The sequence below is a fragment of the Tachysurus vachellii genome, chromosome 26 (assembly GCF_030014155.1).
Source record: "Tachysurus vachellii isolate PV-2020 chromosome 26, HZAU_Pvac_v1, whole genome shotgun sequence".
NCBI classification, from domain to species: domain Eukaryota; kingdom Metazoa; phylum Chordata; class Actinopteri; order Siluriformes; family Bagridae; genus Tachysurus; species Tachysurus vachellii.
This window is the reverse complement of record NC_083485.1, coordinates 12736850-12749349: the sequence shown is the minus strand read 5'-3', so window position 1 is coordinate 12749349 and position 12500 is coordinate 12736850. Positions and strand designations below refer to the sequence as shown.

At 36.6% G+C, this 12500-nt stretch overlaps 2 protein-coding genes across 3 annotated transcripts in view; one reads left to right on the top strand and one right to left on the bottom strand.

Moving 5' to 3' along the window:
* LOC132841320 (microtubule nucleation factor SSNA1-like) overlaps positions 1 to 2158 on the top strand; it is a 2707-nt gene extending 549 nt beyond the window's left edge. The window contains exons 2-3 of the mRNA XM_060863622.1: positions 802 to 1001; positions 2087 to 2158. Coding sequence (XP_060719605.1) covers positions 802 to 1001; positions 2087 to 2158 — 272 coding nt within the window. The remainder of the gene's footprint in view (positions 1 to 801; positions 1002 to 2086) is intronic.
* A 204-nt stretch (positions 2159 to 2362) lies between these two features.
* The window catches only part of tprn (taperin), a 21807-nt gene continuing 11669 nt past the window's right edge, over positions 2363 to 12500 (bottom strand). Inside the window, exons 2-4 of one of the 2 annotated variants that reach the window (XM_060862811.1) lie at positions 6749 to 6941; positions 5795 to 5919; positions 2363 to 5042 (exon numbers count right to left, since the gene is read on the bottom strand). In XM_060862811.1, coding sequence (XP_060718794.1) covers positions 4980 to 5042; positions 5795 to 5919; positions 6749 to 6941 — 381 coding nt within the window. In that variant the 3' untranslated portion in view covers positions 2363 to 4979. Of the gene's footprint in view, positions 5043 to 5794; positions 5920 to 6748; positions 6942 to 8621; positions 8702 to 12500 lie in introns of those variants that run through there. The other variant, XR_009647839.1, reaches the window with a different exon arrangement.

Here is a 12500-nt window from a genome sequence, read left to right as displayed (position 1 = left end):
GTTTTTTTAAAATAACAATTGCAAAATCTGATTCAACAGAGCTTAATTTACTTATAATTATTTTTAATGTACTTTATTTGAGACCTTAAATAGAATTATAAGAAAAATATATAATAAATGTTATTATAGATTATGAAAAATGATTAAAAATGATCAAAATTTGGAATTGTTTTGTATACATATATTTTTTAGTTTGTTTGTATTTTGTAATTTTTAGAAAAACACTAAATATCTGTATAAAGTTTGATAGCAATTTATACAATTAAGCAGAAAATTTTGTGACATCCCATCAGCTGCTTCCAGTGTGTAATGATTAAACACAAAACACACACACGTTTATTTGATTAATAATCAAAATATGCATGGTATTTTAGAAAAGCTAGGTAGGATTAAGCTAGATTCATTAAATCTGCATGAACTGAACAGGGGTAAAATGTAATATAAAAGAGTTGAATAGATTTGCAGAACTAACTTACACACCTTTGTCTACTAGTAATAATAATTATATAACGTTAGCATCGTCAGATTTTGGAGCTCGTTTTGGAAAACTCTGCACTTGAGGCATTCTTTGATCTAAATTTTTTTTTTTTAGCTTTTTTGTCATTCCACAACTCCAAGTGGAAAGTATTTTGATCTGTCATATTTAAATAAATAAAAATACAACACCTATAATCAGCTTTATGATGGTATTACACCAGTGCACCACTGTTTTTGATGCTTTTCTTCAAACAACTTAAGCCGCCATGTTTTATTTTCTTTCAAAGCTACAACACGGCAAGAACTTCACTTCTGTTTCCTCAGGTATAGAGCAGCTGACCTTTAAAAGAGATGAGATGAATAGGCAGATTCAGCGGGAGGAAGAGGAGAAGACTCATCTTCAGCATGACGTCCGTATGCTTACGGAGAAGTTAAATCGTGTGTCCGAGAGTCTGGACCGCCGCCTTACTACACGCAATGAGCTTGATAGGACCATCGCTGAGACAGAAGCTGGGTATATGAAAGTATGGCACAAGTCTAATTCTTTATTCTTTTTCTCTTTTCATCTTTGGAGATTCTTTTGCACTGTAGATCTTTAAGAACACTTTTGATTTGTGCTTTAGATCATAAAGCTCAATCCAGAATTAATGAAGTTAAATGCGAATGTTGCTGTACAAGTTGACAGCTTTCATTCAGCCTCTGGGTAGTACACATAATCTCAGCTAATGAAGTAGACACACACTCCCACACGTGGCTGATTAAAAAACAACACAACCATGACAGGTGGGGTGGAAGACAGTGTCCCTGCGTCCCAGTTCACCTACTGTCCATCCTAAAGAGATCAGAATAAGTTTGTCTCAAATTGTTTGTTGAAATGAGTTTCCTGAAGGTATACAGATGGCCTTCTATTTCTGGTAGATTTTTCTGGAAGTGTGGATCCGTGCACACTGATGAAGGATTTGTAAAAGAATTCTATTACAAAAATATTGTTAATTATTTCTTCTTTAGTGTTTATTGCACATTACTCTGAACATTACTCATTACCGCCAACAAGCAGTTCCTGACTACACAGTTTATATTACACCCCTATTTTGCACATACTATACTTATGCACATACGACCTGCCGTAACTTTATTTATTGTTTTACAGATACTGACATATTTATCTGCACTTGTTCCTTTGTTTTATTATTTATTTGTACTATTTGCACTTCTGGTTGATGTTAAACGGCATTTCGTTGCTAGGTACCTCTACTATGCAATAACAATAAAGTTCTATCTGTCTGTCTCTATCTGTCTATCTTACCTCCCTTAACCTGATATTTGGGTTGAAACTCTTGTTTTTCTGTGTTGGAAAATTAATGTCTTTAAAAAACTTTAATTGTTAATTACAAAAAAGTCAGTATAATACAAGCCTCTGTTTAGGTCATTAAATGAATGAATGAATGAATGAATGAATGAATGAATGAATGAATGAATGAATAACATGGAGGCACTTTATTATTAATGCACATACCCCTCTGTCTTTTTAAAATGTTCCTAGTTTTTTTTTTCTTTTGCATTTGCTTGCTTTGTATAAACGCTAATTCCTTTTTTTCCCCTCTCAAAGATTCTAGAAAGTTCTGAAACTCTATTAAGTGATTTGAAGAAGGAGACCAGAAACCTCACCAAATCCAACTAGCCATGGAGCAACAGAGACCATTTACCTCTGTAGCTGTATGGCTGAAATGCTCAGATACCGTACAGCATTTTAAATAGCTTTCATATCTTGATATTTTAATATTGTATTTACTTTTATGACCATACACTGAATTAAAATGGGAAGGTTATTTCTTGTGATGTTCTTTTGTTTCATGACCATCAAAAATTGTCACAGCCGACCCCATTAACCGCCTTCGATTTATTGAACATTTGCATGTTTAACAGTTGTTGTTTTTTTAATCTCCTTCAAAATCAATGACTCAATTTGTACACATAAATTCATCCCAGGACAGAAATACAAGAAAATAAAATTTAACATACAGTACGAACAGCAACCTGTTTCCACTATGAAAATAAAACAGGAAGATGTGGAGAAGTGGATGGCCTTTTTTTTAAATTTTTTTTTTATTCCTCATATGTAAAGGCACAGGGTCCTAACCTTTTCTCTCAAGACCCCTAAACTATCTACTGTTAACATTTTAGCTAACATTTTTCAGACTCGCTATATATTTTCTTTTACTTATCAAGCTGTTAGTGGAACGAAGCTTTGATGCAAAATATCTGACAGCTATGGCAACTTTTTTCCTGTTTGAACTAGAGAAACATTACTATTCAACAGTTCATTAAAACTGCAATTTCCCCAAATTAGTCCATCCATGACGGCAGCACTTCCCCAACCTTCTCAATTGTTTAAGCAAAACTACACAAGGTGCAATATAAAGCAAAGGAAAAAGAACAGTGCAAATGAATAAAGGTTTCATCTTTTTTTTGTTTTAAATAAAGCACCTTAATGCTACAGATAAATTCCTAAAAAGGTAATAAAAGACCTAAAATAATAAAATGTATAATTTGTGAAATAAATAATGAAAGTGTGTTTCAAGAATGTAGAATTTCTGCATCAATACTGGCCAAAGAAGCATATCAAGACTAATGAAAATCTCTTACACACAGACGTCAGTTGGCACTGTGTGTCCAGTCTTTTTGTCCTCACACACACACACACACATACACACCGTCTCATTTATGAACATGTATGAAATAGCTGTTAATTTTTGCTCACTGGAATGTGAAAGAATTTTGAGTTCAGAAAGTCACCTGGTGAGCAGGACAACAAATATAAGCTCGTAACTTGCGTATATAACCGTATATCGTGATGTCACTACACGTAAAAATGACGTCTAAAACCAGAGAAAACGTCTGTTGGCATCGGTGAACAATACTGTGGTGTTCCAAACGACGTTACTTCACTGTCACAGTGTTATAAATTGATCAGAGCTGGTTGTTTATGTAATAATAGCTGTGTATCTAAAGTGCTGCTTTGTGTTCTTTGAAAACTTTCAGTCCTTTCATAAAGTCTGAGTTATGCTTCAAACGGAATACGGTTTATTGGCAGTTTGTAAAAATCGCTCGCAAGAAGTTCCCGCCCTCTTCCTCAGTGATTGGCTCGTAGACACCAAACTCGTTCGGTATTGAGTGAAAGTACAATTTACTGAGTTTTCTCATTATAGTCCACGTTTATAGATTTATAAAACCGGTTCTGTGAAAGTTGTATGGTTAGTATAAGCTTTCCAACAAACTGCTGTACTAACAGCACACTTGTACTCTTGCGCCTTGTAACGGCTCTGTACAATTTTTCAGTTTCTTATATTCAAACATAGCTGAAGATGAAGTTATTCGGTTCATTCAGTTATTCGGTGTTCGATCTGCGTTCACGCTTAACTCAATTTGGCTCATTTTGATTCATTTGGACTGACATACGCGTACCATAAAATGAACTGGAAATTCTGCAACTTTTTAGAATATTAGTTTACACGAGGTCTTGGTTTATTCGTAAACCAGTGTCTTTTGTCCCAGACAGACTGAAGACAGAAATGGTTCAACTGATTCAATAAAAAGAGTCAGTTCATACAATAAGTCGTTACAGTGAGTCAAGTTAGGCATTATTTATCACAGTGTAGTGTCAGAGATCAGCTTTGCTAAAATTTACTCTTTCTTTTTTTTTGTGATATGATACAACTAACCTGTTTAGGAAATTCCCCAAAATGACAAAAGTTACTTCGTGCAATCTTTGAGGCCGCAGTAAAAACAAGCACTGTGCTCTTTCACCTATCACGTTTTGTGTTGTGTGTCCCACCCTGCCAGTTCAGATTAAAGCATAACTCAGGCTTTAGAGCTGCTTGCTTAAAAACATCAAACACAACACAAATCTGACTCAAATGAGCAAACTGAATGTACGAGGTCATAGAATAGGAGCTTCGTATTGGACAAGTTGCACAACACAGACATCCAGGAAACATGAAACATATATAGAACAGTAAAAGCGGTGGACCAAGAACAAAAGGAACAAGAAATGTGGCACCCTTTCGTTTGTTATGTACTGCTATATGTACTGTCTCTTTCCTTTTTTCTCCTTATCCATGTCAGCCTTATTATGTACATCAGCTGAGTCCAAGCTTCTTCCTCCATGTGTAGGAAATTTGGTCACTTTCATGAGGTGAACAATGCTACACACATCCCAAAAGTGAGGGACAGAAAGGCTAAATTTGAGCCTTAAAAATGTTTTTGTCTTCAACAGTCTCTTTCAGTACATAAAACACATGGAGACAGAAAGTCAAAAGCAAATAAAATCAACCGTACAGGTTGGCTGAAACACCTCAGCAGAGATGGAACGGAAAGACGTTCATTTGTGTGAATGCAACTGGAGTTTCTCGTCTCTATCTGTGATTTGTGTGTGTGTGTGTGTGGTTGTGAGTTGTCCAGGCTGGTGGTTGGTCCTGTGTGTTTCAGGGTTCTGTGGAAGTTTAGAAGTATAGAGCTGGTTCGCTGCTGAAGTCGGAGAGAGAGGAGCTGTCTGCTGGCGTCAACTATTAAACAGGGGGAAAAAGAATAAAATGAACTTTTAGATTTTTAGTCAGAATAATGACGGGTTTTGCTGGTCTTTGCAATAAATTCTAGAAAATAATTTCTAAAAAAAACTGCCACGAACATAGTTTGCTACAAAGGAGCTGAAGCCGATTTTGTGTGTGGAAATTATTTGTGCTCGTTTGGTTTTTACGTTTCGACCTAAGTCTCTCTAATAGTATTACAATAATGTTGTTTCTATAGCAACAGCTCATATGCATGCCAGATGCTCTACACAATAAAACAGATAATAAATGGATTTAAAAAAAAAAACAAGATGATCATACGAAGATGTTTATTTAATATTTACAGGAGGAGTTTTCCACAGCAATAAAGTCTTCAAGATGGAGTTTACACTTTGTGTTTTCTCAGTATCGAGAAGTGTTTTGGTCTCATTAGCATAAAGAAAGAGTTCTGTTTATAGCTGCTATAATATCTATATAATAAATATGGGAACTAGCTTGTCTCTGAGATGATCCACAATGTTAAATGTAACTATAAACAGATTTATAAAGTTTGCTGACTCTTTAAGGGCATGATTTTTTTGCTGCTACATGATTGGCTGATTAAACTACTGCATGAATGTACAGTGTTCCTAATAAACTGGATGGTGAGTGTACACGTCAACAGATTTACTTCCACACTCGCACACAAAATGAAAATCTTTCAAATGTTTCTGAACTTTTCCAGAACACTGAATAAACAGGTGACTCACCATCACCTCGTCTGACATGTCGTCAGGTTGAGAATTTGCATCTCCCGAGTCTGTAGAGTCACTGAGCTTCTTTTCCTGCCAGGCAGTAAAGTCCGCAGAGTGCTTTGGAGTGTAGCTGGACAGATCTAACGGCAGAAGCATGACGTTTACAGAATTAACATCCTAGTAAACATGACTTAACATGAAACAAGGGGCAGAAATAGTAAGTTTTGGCACCCCGGTCATCACACTATCTTAACAATACTGAACAGGGGATTCAGATGATGACACTCTTCTTAGATTGCTCATTAGCAGTGACTAAAACAACGAATGTCACATACGGTCATGGGTAATGAATGAGAATAGGGTAGATTATTTAATATAGTGTTTTTCCTGCCAATGGAAGAGAAATGATACATAATGTACAGACAACAAAAGCGGACGTTTAGTGGAGTTTTTTGGTTTGAATTAAATGCTGTCGGTAAGACCTCACCAAGATGCACTGCTGAACCTTAACCATTTAATTATCAAACTAATAAATGTTCACGGATATTAGTTTTTTCTCCCTCGGCTAATGTGACCACACTAGTGTTATCACAAAAAGAAAGCATTTTCGTCTCCTGGCTCTTTAACGTGTAATGTATAAACTTGTAATGCGTTTTAAAGAAATGAAAAATTTTCCCTGGTATTTTTATTTTCTCACCACGTTTGACCAGCAGGTGTCAGGACTGAGCAGTAAGAGTATTTCATTACACTCGTATTGCTGCTGTTCCTAAATTTAGCTACCACGAACACTGACCCTGAATCAGTGTGCATTTCCCCAAACAGTAATTCCTTCTGAGCCACATGAGTAGAAAGTGTATCATTAACCCAGGCTGAATCTATTTCCGGGCCTGTTTGCCCATCCATCCAGCTATCTATCCCTCCCTTTCTCTCTCTCTTCCTCGTATTATGTTCATTTCCTTGCCATCTCACCAGTGCTGTTGGGGCTGTGACCGGTCGGGCTGGAGGTGTAACTCGGCCGGGGGATGTGGATCCTTTCCACACCGACTCCTCCTTCTTCCTCTCCTCCTCCTCCTCCTTCCTCTTCATCGCTGTCCCAGAGGCTGCTCTCGGATGGGTACTCGAAAGTGCTCTGCAGGCTCGACTCATTAAAAGAGATCTTCAGCTGTGGAGGAAAGAAAAAAATCGACAGTGTCACTTTCTGGGCTTGTTGTACAAGACAGAGTAATGAATAAAGTATCACATACGGGGATAATAAAACTGTTCAGGGTGTGCTGTTATAGGAAAATAATCGATGACAGACTGTTACAGTACATTTCAGATACTCAATAACATAGCTGAAGTGTTTAAATGTTATCATGCATTCCCAATTTTTGATCAATAAATAAAAAAAAATCGTTAAACTTTAAATTTCTTTAAACTAAAGAACCAGAAAGGATTCTTTTTATCCATTTACTGTTATATTTAATGTTATGGAACATCCACAAAACAAGTTACTTCCTGTTGGTGCTTAGATTATAGGGCTTAGATTTTCAGTACTTACACGAAAAACAAACATAAACAAAAGAATCTTGTCATGTCACCTAGAAACAAGAAAATCTCCTAGAACAGTTTTAACTCTTGTTTGAATGATGAACATGTGTCTTTTCTAATAACTCGTATGTGCAGCCTTTTGCCTTATAACTAGGCAGTCTGAGAATTTAACTGGATTTGAAATGATATAATTATGTGTATTTAATTGTGTATTTTTTCTAGCACAATAGACAGACATTTCTCAATGTACTTAAACACTGGTTATATCGTTACACTTCTAAAACGTAAAACTTTTACTAGCAGTGTATATTAACAATGAGCTCAAATAAAATTTTAATACTTTATTTAATCCTTTTTCATATTTTAACGACATATTTAATTCAATATTTTTTTTTGGGGTTATATGTTTTTTTGTTTTGTTTGTTTGTTTGCTTTGCTGAATTCGACAGCATTTCCAAAGCATAAATGCTTTTAATAATTTCATGGTCTGAAGAACGGAAATGAATTTTTAACTACTTTTCCAGGACAACGTTTCCAGCTTATAGTTTGTTTCTTTTTTAAAAAAAGAAAAAAAAAAACAAAAAAAAAAACAAAACAAACAAAAAAAAAAACACCAGCTGTCACAAGAAACCTGTATGGCAATGCTTGGAAAATTAAATAAAATTAAAAATACAATGCAAAGCTGGCCTTGTATAACTCAACACCTGACTAGTGTATAATTTATTAAAAGCAAAGCACAGAATGTTCAAATATTATATAAATGATGCCCTGAAATATTTGTACAGTAGTTTGACTCCAAACGCTGATCCCGGAGTGTATATATGCTTTATCTCAAAAATAAAAAAAGAGAAGGTAATCATTAGTGTGATAACCTCAAGAACAAACGTGTTAAATGTACAGGTCAGGATATGACCTCTAAATTGTGAATTGTTTCTTTATTGCTTTATTCATGCATTAAACACAGTGCAAAACTAAAATGGCTAGCCATGTAAATAAAGACAGTTTGGGTGTGAGATTAATGCACAAAAAAGACTCAAACAGGGAAAAATTAGCATTAAATCTTTCTTCATATTTACAACAATGACATGACATTTTATACCCCGACTATGGAGGACACATAAAAATAACCTGGTTGGTTATAACCAAAAGCAGGCCTCAGGCAAACCACATGTCCCAAAATATAGTCTGCCACTGAGATGACATGTCAGGGCAGAAACCAGCCTTACACTAAAACAATCAGGATAACACTACACCTCTTTTTATTTCTCTGATTTATGATCTTCCTTAATGAAGCACTTACGATTGTACTTACTTCACATCCTTCTATTCTGTCTTGTCATTTGAAGTTGTAAGAGTCGGGGCTGAATGTTAACCTTTAACAAACTAGAAGATCTATAAATGAAAGTAACACAGGGATTAGAAAGCAATCCAATCAGATTCAAAATCCCCTACTAGATTATTTTGCGCTTCCTTATTGCTATAATTCGTGTTACAGCTCATGCATTTTGAATAGTATCAGTTTTGAACCCAAGCCCAGTATCTAACAATTACAGACTTGTTTTCCAGATATATTAAAATCATTACCTACAGTACACTGAACTATGCCTCCTTTATCTACACTATCCAGCAGTCCCAACTTTATATATATAGTCTACATCCTTACTGGATTTGCCCATAAACTGATGAGAGAAAGAATATCCTTAAGCTAATTTCAGTACATAAAGGCAATCTCGTGACCCTCCTGTTACACGTGTGTTACGCATCCTGAACCATGCTGTTGATCTCAGTATGCATGTCCTGTCCTAAATCCGCTCTAATCTCCACGAAGCTTCAACTGTAAACACGCATTGGAAGCGTATGGAGGCAAGGAGCTAACAAGCTAACACACCAGCTGGTGTTAGTAAGGCGAGGATGTGTTAAGTGCGGTGAAAAAAGATCATTTCTAAGGTTAATGTACAATTGTTGTTTTATGTGATCGTGTGCTCTTCTGTGGACATTAGTTTGAGTAGGGAGTATACTTTTAATCCGATGTGTTCGTCGTATTCATCGTAATTTGATCTTAGACAAAAACTACCTTATTGCTAATATATTTCCATGTACAGTAGCAGCTACAGAAAACCCTTTACATGGTGAAAAGTCATTTCCTGCAATGTGAAGATAATATTTCTTACTTATATTATAATATATCATACAGTGTACATTCATGAGGGTTTATGCATCGATATTAATCTCAGGTCACCTACTATGCTCATATACTGAAATGCTCAGATGTCTCGTGATGACATTCAGATTCTACAGCCAACAATTAGACACTGACTGCTATTTACTGATTTTCGTCTTTAATTAACGTCTAATAAACAAGATACTCCACAAATCATAAACCTGACCACCAGCTCTGTTTTAAGCCGCCCTCATTCATAGCTTTCTGGTATTTTTATAGCCATGTTTTTTTTTAAAGCGTCAGGCTACTTAACCAGCATCAACATCCAGTGGGTTTTCCTAGACCACCACACACCATAACAGGAACAGGACGTTAGGTCGTAATGTAGAAGCTGTGTGGATGCGTGCGCTGTGGTATCGCTGAACTGTCATGGACCTGCAACATAAGGACTGGGCGTGTAAGCAAATGTGATGCTTTCACTGACGTCACAAATGTCCACGTGAGAACTGTATAGTCACTAACACCGAAACTCAGGCACAAATCGAAGGATTACAAACCAAAACTTTAATCCAAAAGGCATTTCAACTAAACACTTCAAAATTAGATAGAAAAAAATATTTGTTTTAATTATCATATTGCGAGACTAAAAGCTTTTTCTACACTTTGTGGCATGACCTTCAGAGTTCGCAGCGTTTACCTGCGTAACAACATTTTCATACACATTTGAATTCACAGATGAAATCAAGAGTTCTGTCCTATTTATTTAAATGGTTTCACAAGAACAAACACGTGGTGGAATTAAAATCGTCTTAGAAAGTAGCCATTAATTAGTAAAACACTGAAAGGTTTAAAGACTTCAACGATTTGTGCTGTGTTAAAATAATGGCTATGTTTTAACAAAAACATAATCAAGATAATAAAGAGGAAAGATCACACCATCCCAACACTAATCATTAACAGCAATGTCCCTGAAGTGTATTGTTCCATAATTAATAATATATAATCTAAATATTTTATTTTATAACATTTATAAATTGATAATAATAATAAACACTTCAAGCTGTTAATGACTGCTCAGATTGAACGATGATTAGGACGAGGTTTATTTGGGAGGTTTGCAGACGCTCTATCAGGCATAGTATCAGTAAAGCTACCAATAAAGCTACATCGCATGCGCTGTGTTATTATTATTATTATTATTATTATTATTATTATTATTATTGTACTAGCTCAAAGTCAGGTTAGTCAGAACGAAAGCTGATATTTGTATTGTGGGTCATCTGAAAAATCAAACATCACTTTGAGGAAATTCTGGTGTTCATTGAGAATTTTGTGTTGTGGATGTTATGGTTTTGGGAGTTTTGGTTGTCAGATGTGTCTTAGTGTCAGACATTCTGTGATGAGTTTCTGTGAAAGTAGGAACTTTGTCATGTTGGTGTCAAGACTCTGCCCGGACTTTGGCCATGTGCCTTTTTGTTTATGTACGGTGTTCACGTGTCTGCCCCACCCTTGTCGTTTCCTCCCCGCCTCTGCACACCTGTCCCTCATGTCTGAGTGTTTATTTGTACTATTCAGTTGAGCCGCGTTGCCTTGTGCAGCGCGGAATCCTCTGTTGTCTTCGTCTGGTTTGTCTTTGTCCTGTTTAGTGTTTTTTTAGTTAATAAATCCAGTTTTTGTTAAGCTGTCCTGCGTTTGGGTCCGTTTTTACCCCCGCGTTCGTGACAGTTGGGGAGAAAAGGCTTAGAGTCTCAAGTGAAAGCTAGGGCTCGCAGGACTGAATGTGCCCACAGTCGCTCACTTGGCTTGTGGGAATGTGCTTCCTTGTTTCATCTGAGTTGGAAGTAACTAAAATCATAGGAAAATCTTAAGGAAAATACTGGGACAATTTAATACCGTGGCCTGTCTTCCATTTTTCACCTGGAATAAATGTAGCTAAGAATTAAAAGTTGTGTGAGTCGAGTATATGAAAGACAAAGGACAACCAGCACAGTGAGATTCTCCAATGTGATGCTCAACATATCTAAATTTGTATGAAGAGTTCTTCTCAGTCTCAAATCGCTCCTCACTGGTGACTAGTGAGTATTTAGTGTCTTGATTTGAAGCCATGGTTCCACTGGTACTGCCAGGCTACACTGGTGTTCACACAAAGCACCAGGCATCAGACATCATCATTTATATAAAATACTTAATAAAATGCTAGTACACTTATACAGAAAATAAACAGCACAGAGTTGCCTCAAACTCATCATTAGACAGATGAATTTAATATACTGTACCTCATTCATTCAGAGATGCGTTACTGCTCACTACGGTTGTAACGAGTGGTTATTCGAGCCTTCCTTTCATCTCGAACCAGTCTGGCCGTTCTACTCTGATCTTTCTCCTCAACAATGTGCTTCCACCCACAGAACTACTGCTTACTGGGTGTTTTTATTTGTTCGTTTGTTTTTCCTGCCCTTCTGCTTAATCTCTAGAGACTTTGTGTAAAAATCCCAGTTTTCAGATCAGCACTGAATTCAGATGTGTACTGAAAGACTCAACAACGCTCCAGTCAAAGCTGTTCAATTTCTTTGATGTGAAAATGAACTGAAGCATTTGACGTGTCTCTGCATGGCTTCATCCACTGTACTGCTGCCTGATTAGATAATTGCCCAAATGAGCAGGTGTACAGCTGATACTAATAAAGTCACCGGTAAGTATAACACACCGTGCACTAATTTGTGCACACTAGACGGAAGAGAATACCCATAATGCACTTTGCAGTTTGTAGTGAATTTGGAGTAGGACACCCTTTTGGGGACGGGAAGCCAGATAGCCTGTCCTAATTAGAAGACTTGGACAAGGCTGAGACTGTGTCTTCACGCACTTCCCCCTACACACATGAACACACACACACACACACACACACACACACAAACACACGAAGGGGGAGCGCCTCCCTGAATTATGGCCTCTACTTGGCAGTACACCGTGATGCGGAAGCTGGCAAGTGAACACAAGATTCGAGGTCAGTCTGGAGTGTGTGTGTGT